This window comes from Phascolarctos cinereus, unplaced genomic scaffold (genome assembly GCF_003287225.1).
Source record: "Phascolarctos cinereus isolate Bilbo 61053 unplaced genomic scaffold, phaCin_HiC Scaffold_726;HRSCAF=1367, whole genome shotgun sequence".
NCBI classification, from domain to species: domain Eukaryota; kingdom Metazoa; phylum Chordata; class Mammalia; order Diprotodontia; family Phascolarctidae; genus Phascolarctos; species Phascolarctos cinereus.
The window spans coordinates 255,275,230-255,291,538 of record NW_027556098.1 but is presented as its reverse complement, the minus strand read 5'-3'; the positions used below and the strand labels follow the sequence as shown (position 1 = coordinate 255,291,538).

General features: G+C 37.9%; 1 protein-coding gene across 3 annotated transcripts in view; it reads left to right on the top strand.

Annotated features, from left to right (window-relative positions):
• The window catches only part of WASF3 (WASP family member 3), a 183,268-nt gene extending 167,176 nt beyond the window's left edge, over window positions 1-16,092 (top strand). For 2 of the 3 annotated variants that reach the window (XM_020997172.2, XM_020997174.2), the window contains 4 exons: window positions 1,422-1,597; window positions 8,233-8,499; window positions 9,763-10,133; window positions 12,310-16,092. In XM_020997172.2, the coding sequence (XP_020852831.1) occupies window positions 1,422-1,597; window positions 8,233-8,499; window positions 9,763-10,133; window positions 12,310-12,467 (972 nt within the window). In that variant the 3' untranslated portion in view covers window positions 12,468-16,092. Of the gene's footprint in view, window positions 1-1,421; window positions 1,598-7,195; window positions 7,363-8,232; window positions 8,500-9,762; window positions 10,134-12,309 lie in introns of all 3 variants that reach the window. The other variant, XM_020997175.2, reaches the window with a different exon arrangement.
• The last annotated feature ends 217 nt before the right edge of the window (window positions 16,093-16,309 follow it).

The window sequence follows — 16,309 nt, the reverse complement described above, 5'->3', positions numbered from 1 at the left end:
TAGCTGGCCAACAGTTCTGTACTTTAGCTTAGTAATTTCATGATAGTTTAAATCAACCATATAATCAGCCATCAGCCATCTGGAAAGGATAGATACAGCATAGGGTTCCTAGGATGGTGATTTCCAACTACATTGCTGTCACAGCCCCTTACTGCTGTTAGCTTGATTTTTCAGTACTTTACCCCACCTGAAATTGTTACATGACACATCTAGCTCCAAAATAAAGAACATGAAAGTGAATTCTATGTTTACTTGTAATTTTTTTAGAAGTTATGATACTATTTGAAATAATTGGAGACAGTTAGGGATGTCTCAAGTCAGAGTTGGGAACCATTGGTCTTGGGAGCTGCTTTTCTGGATCCTCACTGTAATTTTATGGAGAAATAGTATGATGACTGAAAAGCTCACTGGGCTCAGAAGACCTGGGATCAAATCTTTGCTCTCCTACTTGCTCCCTTTTGTGTCAGTTCATATCTTACAGCCTCACTTTCCCCATTTGCAAAATGGAGATAAAACACCTGCCTAATCTACCTGCCTTTCTGACAGAGCTGTCAGAAGTGCCCTTTATAAATCTTAACCTTAATTTACTGTTGTTATTGCTCGGTCCTGCTTATGGTACTTACCATGTGTTGTCCCTGCAGTTGATCAGTCTAAATAAGTTGAAAAAAAGTTGAGTGCCTCACATCCAGAATGATGAAGTTGAAAATTTAAGTCACACAGAAGTAGAAAAGTCAGGCCTTGTCTTTAAGAAACGTAGAATTTTATGGGTTATGTAAGAAAAATTAATATAACAGGAGTAAATAGCTACCACTCTCTAGAGATATCTGTGTTAAGTCCTAAGTGTTTACTGATGAGGTTGTACTGTTGTGCCTTTTGGTGGTGGGGCCATGTTCTCAATTTTTGTATAGGGCCAAAGGGCTGGAGCAAAAATAAGTGTTTCACTAACGGGGCAGGTAAGTTTTCTGTTTTTCTACTTAACCATTAACAAAATTGGCTTAAATATCATTTGGAATGCCTCTTGGAAACTGAGAATAAAGGTTATTTATCTTTATTTTGGAAGAAAAATATTTTTCCATGCAGATATTCTATATCAAGGCTTTTAAAAAAAATGTGCAGTGGTAGAAAACTATTTCCTGATCATACCTTGTCAGATGTTTTCATCTGGGCAGTAGAGAGAAGCTAAAGAGCAGCTTTCCTTATGTAGAGATATAACATGAGGAGAAAAATATAGACTGCCTTCTCTTGGTTCCATAGCACATGATGGTTAGAATTAGCCTTCTTCAGAAATTCCTTTACAGTTAGGGTATGGCTTCTATTTGCATGTCAGGTTTATATTTCTGTTCATTTTTAACTGCATTTAACCTGCTGTTTTCCCTTTCCCTTCTGTCTTGGCATGCTTCCTTTCTTTTCCTGGACATCAGGAGCAAAAGCGTATAGATGGCACAACTCGTGAGGTGAAAAAGGTTAGAAAAGCCAGGAACAGGCGCCAGGAGTGGAATATGATGGCATATGACAAAGAGCTTAGACCTGACAACAGGTTGTCTCAAAGTGTGTACCATGGAGCGTCTTCCGAGGGATCCCTGTCCCCAGATACTAGGTCTGTGTGCATTAAAGCTCCCTTATCCCCATGAAATAGTTATGCATGAGGCATTTCTTGGTATTTTCTTTTTTTTTTTAATAATATAGGCAATGTATTAGGTGTTTGTTGTTTTATTTAAAAATAATTTGGAAATGCAGCAATAGCTTTAGTTCTCAAAGGTCTGGAATGTATCTTAGAACTTTCTTAGGCTATTCATTGAAAGTATTTTGTTGAAGTTATAAGCTTTTTTGTGTATTGTTTTTCTTTGTATGATTTAAAACCCCTCTGACTTGAATTTATTATTTAGTTGAGTTACTGATGTTGAATTTAGCGCTGTTAATTTAGAAGATATTTAAATTTCAATTTAATTAACTGTAATGATGTTTTCATTTTTAGCTTGGCATGCTGAATTGCCATTGATATACAGTGTCTGAAAATGATGGGTAGTTACTATTAACAGAATAATTAATAGAATAACTCCATTGTTCTGCTTGAAAATCTCACTAAGAGTAATGGAAGAAAACATGTGTCTGTTTCTGGCCTTCAAATAACTAATCTCATGTATTCTAATTTACAAGAAATGATCATCATTGCAGTTTACTTTTGTGAACTGTTAGCTGCTCAATTAAAATGTTTCTTCAACAGGTCTAAATGCATGGCCACTAAGTGGCAATTGTAATTCATTGGATGCAATGAGTCCAGTGGAGCTAACTTGATAACTTTTCATTTTGTTTATATTATTTTTCTGCCTTCTAACTTAAAATCTTCTATTAGGGAAAAATGAAACTTTATGCAAAGTCTTTTATCAGCATATAAAATAAAAAAAGACATCTCCCATAGCTCTTAAGGTGTATTTATTTTTCAAGATTGTTCTTCCAGATTTCTTCTTGGTGGTGGTTTTTATATTTAAAAACAAATAGCGTAAAACACCACTTAGTCTTGGGTTTACATTTATGATAGTTTTATTAACTTCCTTGTCCCAATACCATTCTCTTCCCCAAATTTTGATTATTACTAACATGATATGAAAAAAGCCTTAAGTTAAATTTTGCTCCTCTGTAATCAGTGCAGTACAAGACTTTCTAATTAATTTTACCTTCAGCTTTAGAATTTTAATGACCAAATAGTTTTCTGCAAAATAGATATTAGAATACATCATGAGAGGGTAAGCATTTATCTTTCTCACTGGCAATCATTGGGTTAATTTATCATTTAATTTCATTACTAATCTACTCATGCAGAAATGAAATGATTATTATGGATCTGAACTTTTTATTCTAAGTGAAACATCCTATTTCAGGTAATGTTCTCCAGAAACCCTAGTGGAAGAAGATGAGTATTCATTTTTATGTTGTAGAAGGTCCTTGTATGAATCCTGGATTTTAAGATCAAATTGATCCGAGTTGACAACAAAATTGGTGGTTGTTCAGACTCTTCCAGCCTCTTTACACATAATTATGTTTTAAATATTTCTTAGTTTTGTTGTATGAGCTGTACTTTTTCTGAATTTCTAAATTCTGTCTAGGCATCCAGAGGGCACAGTAGATTCAGCACTAGGCCTAGGGTCAGGAAAACCTTAATTTAAATCTGGACTCAGAAACTTACCAGCTGTGTCACTTTAGACAAGTCACCTAAGCCTCAGTTTCCTCAACTGTAAAATGAGTATAATAGTAGCACCTACCTCCCAGGGTTACTGTGAAATTAAAATGAGATGATATTTGTAAATAGTGCCTGGCAAATTTAGGGTGCCATGTTGTGTGCACTATGTAAATACTGTCATCAGCAGCAGCATTATTGTTATTTGCATTTGCATTTTTCTAAGACTCATTCCTATGGCACTTTGCTATCCATCAACCAATCTTTTCTACCACTGCATACGATGTAATTCACTATTGGTTTTGGATGATTTCTTTCATCAGGTTTTCATATGAAAATATATTCACTTGCCAGATACCACACCTTTAGCTTACATGGAAAGTGAAATACACGTAAGCAAGTGATGTTGCCCCTACATAGTGATCACTGGGAACATTGTCTCCATAAACATAGGATCGTAGATTTATGGCCCCTCACTGCAGAAAGACAGTTCTTTTACTTCTTCCTAATTGCTTCCCCTTTTCACTACCTACAGAAGCTATTCCAAACTGTATTTCCTTTTTCATACCTTCTACACATAATCCTATCTACTGCTTTTCAGAAAAAAAATGGAGGTCACTCAATTTAAGCTCCTGCTTCTCCCCTTCTCTTCATCTCAGAATCCCCTTTGACTTCCTCCACTACTCTCTCCTCCCCAGTCTCTGATAATTAGGTGAGCCTTTTTGCCAAAGCTAACCCCTCTCTACTGGTATGCTTAATTCCATCCCCTTCCATCTTTTCCAGAAAATTGCTCCTTCAGTCATTCTCTGCACTCTGTTATTTTCAACTTTTCTCCCATTTCCTACTTTCTTTCCTGCTGGCTTCAAACATGCCCAAGTACACACACACACACACACACACACACACACACACACACACACACCCTTCACTAAGCCATACCATCCCCTCAAGCTATCATCTTAATCACTCTTTCCTTCTTTGTCAGCCAAATTTCTTGATTTAGTTGTCTCTGCATTCCATCTCTACTTCCTCACCTCTTACTCCAAAAATCTTTGCAATCTTACTTCACACCTTATTATTAAAGTATTTGAAGTTATCAATGATCTATTAATTGGCAAATTTGATGATCTTTTCTCGGTTCTCATCCTCAGTTGAGACCTATGTGCTGTATTTGAAACTGTTGACCACCTTCTCCAATTGACAGGCATCCCTGCGATTTCCAGTTCTTTGCCACCACAAAGAGAGCTTCTAGAAATACTTTCGAACATAGAGGTTCTTTTTCTTTTTCCCTAGTAGTCTTGGGAAACAGACCTAGTATTGGTCTTCCTGGGTCAAAGACCACCTTCCCTTTCTGGATATTGTCTCCTCTCTAGGTTTTCATAACAATACCCTCCTCTTTTTGTGTTTGTCCTTCTTGTTCGACCATTCCTTTTCAGTCTCGTTTGATAGCCCCTCGTTTCATTTCATCCTCCCTAACTATGTGTATTCCCCAAGGTTCTGTCATGGGTCTGCCTTTCTTTTCTTTCCACACTCTTTCTTTTGGTAACCTCATTAGCTCCCATGGAATTATGAAAATGACTAACACACACACACACACACACACACACACACACACACGCATGACGTACATGCACACAGTCCTCATCTCTCCCCTGAGCATCATTCCTGCATTATCATTTCCTATTAGATATATCATTTGAAAATAATTCATCTTTCTCCCCAAACCTTCCCTTCTTCTGAACTTCCCTATTTCTCTTGTAAGCACCAGCACCCTGTTAGTTTCCCAGATTTGTAGCTTTTGCATTATCCTTACTCATTGACCTGACTTTCCCTCACATCTGGACAGTTGTCAGATCTTGCCATTTCTGTTTCTTCTATCCATTTTCTCTACTCATACAGCTAATGCCTTAGCCTAGGCCCTCATCACCTTTCACCTAGATTATTGCAATGGACTGTTAATTGTTTTTTTGTTTACTTCAATTCTCTCTCCATTCCAGTCTGATATACTGCTGCCAAAATTATTTTCCTTAAGCACAGTTCCAATCATATCACGTCTCTACCCAATAAACTATAGTATGCTCCCTATTGCCTCTAGAATCAAATAAAAACTTCTCTGTTTGGATTTTAAAGCCCTAGACAACTTGACTCTAATCTATCTTTCCAACTTTATTGGACTTTATTCTCCCTCATCTATGCTGTGATCTAGACAACTTGCTTTCTGTTTCTTATACATGTAAATCCACCTACTATTTCTGTGCCTTTGTGCTAGATGCCTCCCATTCCTGGAGTGTAATTCTGCCTCACCTCCACCTCATAGAATTACTCTCTTCATTAAAAATGCAGCTTATGCACCGTCTTCTGAATGAAGCTTTTCCTGACGTCCCCTCAATTGCTATTATGCTCCCTCCTAAGCTCACTTATTTTGAATTACTTGTTATTTATTCATTTTTATTTTATTCTGTATGTACTTGTATATGTTCTTCTCTCTGTTAATGTAAACTTCTTGCAAGTAGGGACTTTTTCATTTTTTTTGTATGTCTGGTACCTATAAGAGTACCTGAAACTTAATAAATGCTTATTGATTGATTGATAGATTTAGAACTACAGAGGCATTCAGAGGCCAGCTAATCCTATACCTTCATTTTCACATGAGGAAACTGAGATCTGGAGAGATGAAGTCACTTCTCTAAGATCACCTAGGTAGTTAGTGTCAGGGTTAGGATGCAAGCCAAGGTTTTCTAACTCCAAAGCCCATATCCTTTGCTTTGTATCACACTGCTTACTGATATAGAATTGTTAGGCTGGCTAGAACAACTTTAGAATTATTTCCATTTCTTTCTGGTCACCGAGGCATTATGAACACGTATAGTCTCAACTGAACCCAGTGATTCTTTACCTGTATCCATAGGTCTCTCTTCCTAATACCTGCTCTGAAATGACCCATTTTGTTACTGGTTCCCACCTACCCTCTGACCTTCTCCTGTTCTGCAGTAGCTTCTTACATCCCTAAAGACCCTCCATTTACCTATCCTTCGCTTTCAGTCCATTAAAAGATTATAGAGATGTAATGATATGCTGACCTTTCACCCATCTGTCATAAGAACCTACCCCCTTTTAGATTTCCACTCCTTACTAGCTATAATTATAAGATTATAATGATCATTATAAGAATTGCTATAATTGACATAGAGCTTTAAATTTGCCAGACACTTTACAAATACCTCATTTTATCCTCTCAACAGCCCTGAGAGGTAGGTGCTATTATTATACCCATTTTACAGATGAAGAAACTGAGACAGGTAGAGGGTAAGTGACTTAACCAGGGTCACACATTTAGTAAGACTCTGAGGCTGGATTTGAATTCAGTTCTTCCTGACTTCAGGTCCAGTGCTCTACACTGCCCTATTGTCAATTTGTAATTCCAGCTGTCAAATACCTCTTTCCCCACTTCATCCAGTCACCATTATTACACTATTCACCCTTCTTTATTTTGTCTCCTGTAGCCCTTTTCATCCCTACATTTCATAGGGGTACCAATGCAGCCCAGTTCTTTTTTTTTTTAAGTAGGTAATTTCATTAAATAATCCTCATTATTTCTTTCTTTTGGCTAAGGTTCTTTTGGAAGTGCTCAGTATCTTTTGGTCCTTCCCCCTTGCCTTCAAGGTGTTGTCTTTAATTGCTGCCTTCTGTAGTGGGGTTGGGTTCTTGACATGGCCACATCTAGAAAATACACCAAATCTCAGGACGAGACAGGTTCTCCCTACATTTTTCCCTGTTACAATTATAACTCCTTTACTAGCAGCTTACACACTACAAAGATGCTTTCACATTTGCTTCATCTTCTGGAGTTTATGCTGCAGTTAGGGACAAGGACGGCTATGGAGGATTCTATGACAACAGCTCCTCTGCATTGAACAAAATCACTTGGTGCCTTCACAGGACTGCACTGCATAAAATCCCAGAGCCTGACATCCAGTCTGTGGCTTTTCCACCAATGTCTCTTTCCCTGTTTTGCTTCAGAGGGAGAAACACAAGCTGAATCCTAACAGAAACCAGCAAATAAATGTGAGGAAGGTCAGAACAAGAAAAGAAGAGTGGGAGCGAAGGAAAATGGGTATTGAATTCATGAGTGACGCCAAGAAACTGGAACAGGCAGGGAGCATGAAAGAGGACAGAATGCCCAGAGGGTTGGTCTTTTTTGTTTTATTCAGAGCTCTGGCTTTTTGTTGCCTGCCCTGCTTCAGTCTTCCTGCGATGATACGCCTTCAATTTACTGACTCAATGCGTCCTTTAACAGAGTGCCAGAACTGCACGATTGTCTCTTACTAATGCCACCTGGTTCTCTGCAGCTGTGGGACAAACAGGTCCTTTTACTCATTCCCCTCCCTTGGGCTTAGCTGACCCTGGATTACAGCAGTCTCTGCATCTTTGTGAACTCTATGCTCAACTAATAAAATATTTGCATTCCTTTCAGCTTGTTATACTCAACTGTTTATGCAAAGAAAACAAGGCTTTTAAATATTAAACTTATTAAATCATTATACTGTGCTTTGGTTAAGTACATTTTCTCTGTTTAAGCAAAAAATTATTTACTGCATTGCATTCTTAATTTCTTTTACTTCTCTTACTGTTAATGTTTATCCAATTCACCTACTGTTATATAATTTCTAATTATATGCTGTCAGTATTTCATTGCACTAGAATGCTATGTCTTGTCTTAAATATTGTTTGTTAATTTGATTTGTTCTATACTATTCTATGACTGAGTAAAATATTCCTCAAGTATTGAAAAAATAAGGTATTGGTATTTACTACATGTCAGCTCATCTGATATACTCATTCTGAAGCTGTGAATTTAATTTCAAACAACACTTGCATTTTCTGGCTAAGATAGTAATCCAGTTTTTGCTCTGTAGTTTTCATGACAATATAGGAAAGGGAATAGGGAATTTATAACTTATGAATTGATAACAGAAAAGCAGATTTTATATATATTAGAAGACAAAAAAACCTGAAAGTCATTCTATTCCTTCTCATTTCTTCTCCTTTAATTATAGGTCCCATGCATCTGATGTGACTGATTATTCTTATCCTGCTACTCCAAATCATTCTCTTCATCAGCAGCCAGTGACTCCTTCTTACGCAGCAGGAGATGCACAGCAGTATGGGGCTACGAATCAACCCCTCGAGCATGAGTATAACAGACCTCCTTCTGCCACGGTCAGGCACATGACCTTGAACAGACCTCAGCAGCCACCACCACCCCCACCACAGGCCTCGGAGGGCTCACAGGCCTCTGCCCCGTTGGTGCCATCGGACTATGGGTAAACTTTCCTTGTGCCTGGACTCTTTGAAAGTATAGTAGATGTAGCTGGCATTTTGATTGTGTTTTTAATAATTCATGGGCTACGATGTCTGCAAGAGAAAATCTGACTTGTCTAAACAATAATTCTATCATGAGTGCCAAATTACAGGTAAAGACATGGGCCAGTAACATACTAGTAGACTCTTCGCCTTTTTAGTTACATTATGTTTAAAAACAACAACCACGTTTTATAGGAAAGTTGAATGGATTGTTTCAGGAGGCATTTTGAACTCCATATGCTAACCAGGAATAAACATTTTTTAAAAATCTTATTAGATTGTAAGCTCCTTGAGGGCATGACACATGTCCCATTATCTGTATAGTCCTCTTAGTGCCTAGCACAGGACATTTTGCATGGTAGGCTTTTAGCAAATGCTTATTGAAATGATTGGAGAACCTAACTCTAATCCACAAATTTCATTGTAAAAACAAGTGTCAAAATGAAACACTTAACGCAAATCAAAAAACAGCTTCATCTAACTTCATACCGTCCCTGTGCCTAGTCATGTGCTCCCTCTCCTTGACTTGCTTGGCTTGGCTTGGCATCATCTAGTATAATGATGTCTTCTCACCAGGACCCCTAATTTTCTCTCATCCAGGTAGAAAACAAATATCTGTCTTCCTCTTCTTGAACTGAATTCCATAGTTCCTGAATGCCCTTTCATTTGGTCAAATATGCCACTTTTATTATTATTTCCCTCTCTCAGCTTAAATATATTTTCTGAAGCATTGCCTTACAGCCAGTGCTGAAATGGGTATGGCAATCTCTGCCCTCTATAATACACTTATTTTTCAGTAAATTCAATTGTCCCACTTCTGTCCTGCAGGTTTTCACAGTGATTTTCCTCCTGCCTTGATTAACTATGTGTTTCCCTGTTACTGGCTACCGTAGAGTATGCATTAATAATGTTCTTCCTGCCTTCCTAGATTCTGGGATCAGCCGAGAAATGATATTTCTTTCTCCCACAAATACTCCTTTTACCTTTGGAGCCATCTTTATGTCTGAGATGAATTAAGCAAAGATATGATGTCCCAGGGTAATGCATTGAGCAGGATCTTTGAAACAACTCCCACAAAATGTATATACTTGCGCTACGTAGTTCTAATTAGACCCAGGATATATGATGTGGCTAGGGGTGTCTAACCTGACAGATTTCAGAGCCTCAGAAAATTTCACCTTCTGCTGACATTCTGATGACTTGGCGTTCCCTCTTTTTGTTAGGATGCTTCCGGCACAAATAATTGAATATTACAACCCATCAGGACCACCACCGCCTCCACCACCTCCCATGATTCCTTCAGCACAAACTGCTTTCGTCAGCCCACTCCAGATCCCTACACCGTCTTCCTATCCTTCGTTAGCGACTAGTTCCACATACACTGCTACTCCTCATCCACCTTCTACCGGGCTTGCTGTTACAGCTCCTCCTCCTCCAGGCCCACCCCCTCCACCACCGGGCCCTCCTGTAGCAGGGCCTTCTCTTTCATCCTCCCCCATGCATGGCCCCCCAGGGGCTGAAGCAAAGAGGCAAGAACCGGCTCAGCCGGCAATCAGTGATGCTCGTAGCGATCTTCTTGCCGCCATTCGGATGGGTAAGTGCAAATGTGCCACAGAACACTTTTCTGTTAGAAAGTGAGTTTTTGTTACTCTCTTCTAGTTATATTTCTACCTTCTTGGAATAACTAATGTCCATAATAATTGTTTGGAATAACCATTGCCTAGTTATACCTTAACTAGATTCCAGCCGTCCTTTAGTTAACTGGTCTCTCCCTCTTTCCTTTCTTCCCATGTGCTATCCCCCCCAATTATACTTTCAGGAGAAAGATGTAAATAATGAGAAAATATACAAATTTAGGCTTAACTATAAAATAAGATATTTCTCTTTTTTGGCTAGGCAATGGGGTTAAGGGATTTGCCCAGGATCACACAGCTAGTAAGTGTTATGTGTCTGAGGCTGAATTTGAACGCAGGTCCTCCTGAATCCAGGGCCGGGGCTCTATGCACTGCACCACCTCCTGCCCCCAAAATAAGATATTTCTAAGGCAGTGGTCTCAACACAAAAATTTCATATTGGTTTTAGTTTTATAAGTAACTGGAGGTGCAGTGGAGAGAGTACTGGGCTTGGAGTCAGGAAGTCCTCAGTTCAAATCCAGCCTGATACTTAGTAGCTATGTGACCCTGGACAAATCACTTAACCTTTGTCTGCCTTGGTTTTCTTCACTGTAAAATAGGAATATTACAATAGCACTTATCTCCCAAGGATGTTGTAAGTATTTACATGAGAAATATTTGTTAAATACTTATCATAGTGTCAGGCACATAGTAAGTGTTTAATAATACTTGTTTCTTTCCTTCCTTCCTTCCTTCCTTCCTTCCTTCCTTCCTTCCTTCCTTCCTTCCTTCCTTCCTTCCTTCCTTCCTTCATTACTATTTGAATAGCTTACTATTTTTTTTTCACCTCCAATGGACTTTGGATTGGAATATCACATCTTTGCCACAGATAGGACTATTTCTCTCTCTTCCTCAGTAAGCTTCAGTGGCTCTTAATTGCCTCTAGTATCAACTGCAAACTCCCGTTTGGCAGTTAAATCCCTTTACAACCTGTTTCCCACCTATCAGGCACATCATTTTACTCCCCTAGTTCAGCCAGATTATCTGGCCTTTTCAGTGCTATTCACTGTGAATAACATGTGACATTTAACTCCTCTCCCCGTGCTTTTGTCCAGCTCCCCATTCTTCCCTCATCTTCTGGAATCCTTAATTTATCAACTCAGACACTACCTCTTACATGAAGCCTGTTCTTAATTCCCCCTTCTCCTCTCTATTATTTAGTAATTGTATTTACTTAGCGGTGTGTGTGTGTGTGTGTGTGTGTGTGTGTGTGTGGGTGTACACATGTTGTCCTTCCTGTTAGAATATAATCTCCTTGTAGGCAGGGATTGTTCTATTTGTTTTCCCTTTCTATCCCAGAACCTAGCGCTATTACTAGTACATAACAGGCTCTTAACAAATACTTGTTTACTGATTTTTGAATAGAGAACACCTGTATCAAGGAAGCCACTGCTCCTGGAAGCATTCGAGTGTAGCACAGTTTAAGACAGAAAAGTAGATGAACACATTTGAGAAGTGTGTCCAATAATAAGAATTGAAATAGAGCTTTCTGACCAACTTTTCACTTCATTGGAGAATGCAGTTAGAACAGGTTTTACCGCTTCTCTTTTAAAAAGTGCAGTACGTAAGGACACATGCTTTGTTGTTCTTCAGTTGTGTCCACCTCTTCATGACCCCATTTGGGGTTTTCTTGGCAAAGATACTGGAGTGATTTTGCCATTTCCTTCTCCAGCTCATTTTACAGATGAGGAAACTGAGGCAAACAGGTTAAGTGGCTTGCCCAGAATCACACAGCTAGTAAGTGTCTGAGGCCAGATTTGAACGCAAGAAGATGAGTTCTTGACTGCAGGATTGACACCCTATCCACTGCACCACCTACCCACCCTAAGAACACATGCTAGCACACCATATGTGAAATTTATTCCTGCTAGTTGAGTTAATTTCTTTTATGGGAAAAGACAGCTTCTGATTGTTTAATGGATAGATGTTCATTCATTTTTCTCCTTAAGGAAATGTTAACATTTCCTTCACTATAGTTCTTTTAACTTTTCAGAATGCCTTTTCCCCCTAATTCTGGTATCGCTGCTCTAATAATGATTTTGATTTTTGCATTTGGGTCAGAATAAGGGAGTTCATTCTGAACTGTTTTGCCTACAGGAATTCAGCTGAAAAAGGTGCAAGAACAGCGGGAACAAGAAGCGAAACGCGAGCCCGTGGGAAATGACGTGGCGACGATCCTTTCCAGACGTATCGCTGTGGAGTACAGCGATTCTGACGATGACTCGGAGTTTGATGATAATGACTGGTCAGACTGAGGCTCTCTCCATTAGCTCACCACATGGGGCAGCTAATTGAAATTGATGAACCATGGGCCAACAAGGAAGGCAGTGTGTTGAAAATTTGTAGTGGCCTCAGTGCTCATGTAATGCTATTATAACACCAGAGCTTAGCAACTTTTGTATTAATAATGTGATTACGCTTTCTGCACATCCAAAAATTCCAGGTTTCCCCCACCCCCCAGTATTTACTGTGTAATATTTAAGTGCCACTAAACATAGCAAATCATGTGCTTCACACAAAAAAACATGCTGTTGTCATTGCACTGTTATGGAGCAAGCCTTTTGTTTTCCTCCTGCTGGGGAAGGAGTTTTATTTCACGTTCATTGTTCAGTATGACTCTGCTGACTTGAATTCTATTTGTGAAGCTGCCTAGTTGTAAGATTGTTGCGAAATTCACAGCTTTCTGTCAGAGTGACTGTCTTCAGATCAGTCAGACAATTTGTTGCTTTGCTTTTAGTATATGCTCCTGAATTTGGCACAAGGGGAGAAAAATTACAAAGTGAACAGAAACAGAATCTCCTAACATGCTTATGTGCTTTATTTCTTGGTTTAGTAGCCTGTGTGTGAACTTGAATGTTTCTCATGGAATACGATTTCCTTTGCATACTCTTCCACTGTTCCTCAGAATTCACCAGGAACTGTAAATTGCAAAGGCCCATCGTTAAGAGGGATTACAAAGGGCTCCAGGACCTCGATTCTGGTAATACAGTGAAAGAGAGGGAGTTTCTACCTCTGGGGGGTTGCCAATGGATATCTGTTGAGTTTTGACAGTGGTTAAATAATGGTAACTCTTCAGAGATTGTCCAAGATCATTTGAGAATCTTGAGTTTTTAGTGAATGAACCACAAAAAACAGGTCTAAGAAGCCAGAGTTTATATAAAACTTGCAATTAGTATATTCCCAATTTTAGTGGTTCTATCTAGAGGCAGAGATAAACCACACTGTTGGTATCCTGGAAGCACATAATTTCTCATGCAGTTAGCTTTGGCACATAAAACAGAAACGTACCTCACTAAGTTTTCTTGATCATCTTTGTAGATGGAGCGTCTCACTAAACTCCCCAACCCATCACCCCATTTACTTTTCTCTCCTTTTGGCTATTGTTTATATTTGTTTAGGCTTAAGATCCACAGAAGCCAATGTTCCACCTTGAAATGATCCTGAGGAAATCCCTACATCAGAGTTTCTGTTTTTTAATTCTGGATGAACAGTAGCCACTTATTTAACCTAAATTAATTCCCCATGCCCTGATTATAGTTTGTGAGACTACTGACTCACACTCTGCTCATATTAAAAAAAGAAAAAAGTAAGACTGTAAAATTTTAAAAGATATCCACACATACACATGTGTGTCTATCTGTATATATACATACTTATGTATATATAAAATGTGTCATACCAGATTAACCCCATATATATATATATATATATATATATATATATATATTTGTGAGGGTCTAGAACTGTGTTTTTAATAGTATAAGGGATTTCTGCTAAGGAAATTACCTCTACCAATTTAGGTCAGCCAACTATTCTGCAATTTATGGCTTTAGAGGGTTGTTTGGGGCACTTAGAGGGTAAGTCACTTTCCTGAGATGACAGAGCCAGTATGTGTCAGAAGTGAGACTTAAGCCCAGGTCTTCCTCACTCTAAGGCCATCTTTCTATCTAGTATTTCATGCTGCCTCTAAAATACTTACAACATTTAAAGTGAACTCTCGAGTCTTTTGACTGCTACTGATAATTGTACTGAATGGAAGAAGACTTTGAATTACATACATGCACACACACGCATGTACACACACAGAGTTCACAATAAAAATGTAAACAGGAACATTAATGAGTGAATCTGATCATCTTTCAGACTTGAGATATTAGCCCTCTGGCCTAAGGCATGTACATATAGATATCCGATAGGAAGATAGATAGTTACCTTGGTGCCCATGGGCATAGTCTCATAATGCCATTGCGCTGGGTTTTGATGAGCACAAACATTCAGACTCTTAGCAATTTGGTGTCTGTCTCATAGGAGTATAGTAGACCCTTGTACCTGTTCATTTGGATCTCCTTAACAATACTTGACTAGATGTTGACTCCTTGGCTTTCTGTACTTAGAGTTTATTCTAATAAGTGAGAATTCTTAGTTTTTATTATTTCCTTTCCCTGTCCTTCTGAACAGAGTTGATTGTTTATTAATGAATTTTAAAATTCTCTTTTTGTTGAAGTCTCTTCTGCTGTATTAATTCCTGGGACATTTTAGAAGGGTGGGGTGGGAGAGGGAATCTTTCTTATCTCATTAGGATTATAATCTTTGTACCAGAAGAAATCTACGTAATTCTAGGCCTATTATTTGGTAAAATTTCCTTGTTTCCTAAGAACCTTCTGTTCTCAGGAGGAAAAGAGCACATCCCAATACCTTCCCCAGCCCCCTGCCCATTCATGGTTTTTCTCTTCTTATTCTATTTATATCTTATCACTAGAAAAAATTAAAATTGGTCCCCCCATAATTATCCACGTGCTTAATTACTAGCTGTCTACTTATAGTGTAAGCCACAAGTTATTTTCATCCACCTGAATTTGTTACTATAGTATTTTTAAAAAAAAGGTTTTGCTCTGATATGTTTGTGCTGCTTTTAAAAGGATATTGTTAGGTGGTTTAATTCTACAGGCTAGGTTGTATTGAGATATTTTCTTCACAAATAAGATTTAGTCTAAAATCTCATTCCAGATTGCCATTTCAACTTCATGCTAATACATGAAAAAGGAAGTTCTTTGAAATGTTCATTTCTTTTGTCCAAAATAAAGTAAAGCAGAGGGAGGGCATGGAGAAGGAGCTCATGAAAAGTAAATTTCATTTCTAATATTTTAACTTTTTCAAAGTTAAGCAATATATAGTAACTTGGGTCACTGGACAAAAAAAATTGTTTATCCTCAGTATCTCAGACCATTAACTTTTGATTTGTCCTTAATTTTTTAAGTTGTTATAAGGTCATTAACCTGTTGTAATTGTATATTGGATAGTATTAGTTTTAGACAAAAGGGACAGAAATTATGATGTAATTGAATGTGAAAAGTTACCACGGATACCTAGTTAAATAAGTCAAATAGCAAGAGGGCAACTGACTTTGCAGTATCATCCCAAGGCAACCCATGAATAGGAAGGCTTGGCACATATTGTTATTACCATTTTCTAAGAAAAGATTGTGCTAGAGAATTCCATACTTTTAAGTGAACTATGCTAATAGTTACTTTTTATTTCAGTGGAATTTATAACACCAGGAACTTTTATGAGTACCTCACTGATGTCTTGTGAAAATTTTGTACTTATTTGCATCCATTGTTAATGGTAAACTGAAAATAAGTCATATATTGTAACCTGTTAACGACTAGTGGGATGTAAACCAGAGTGGCCAAGAATTTTTTTTCCTTAAAATTGGAGTATTTTGTCATCTCCTTCAGTATTTTGCCACAATTATTGTAAATTGAATTAAAGTGATATAAACAGACCTACTCTTACTAGACCATTTTTATCTGTTTGTATATCTTAATATAGATTATGTACAAGTAAAAAAATTCAAATAAAATTCCACTTTTGACCCTTTAGGCTTTTACTTTTTCATAGTAGAGCTGTGTGTTTGCTGTAACTGTAAGGAGAAAAGCGTAATTTGACTTTTACTTTATTAGATAATAGGAGATTTTTTTCATTAATTGTATTTAGATTTCTATAAATACTGTAAAATATTAGAGTATTTGAGCAAATTTCAGAAATCTTCATGGAAGAGCTGGCACATCACAAGGTCACAGGATGTAGAGCTAGT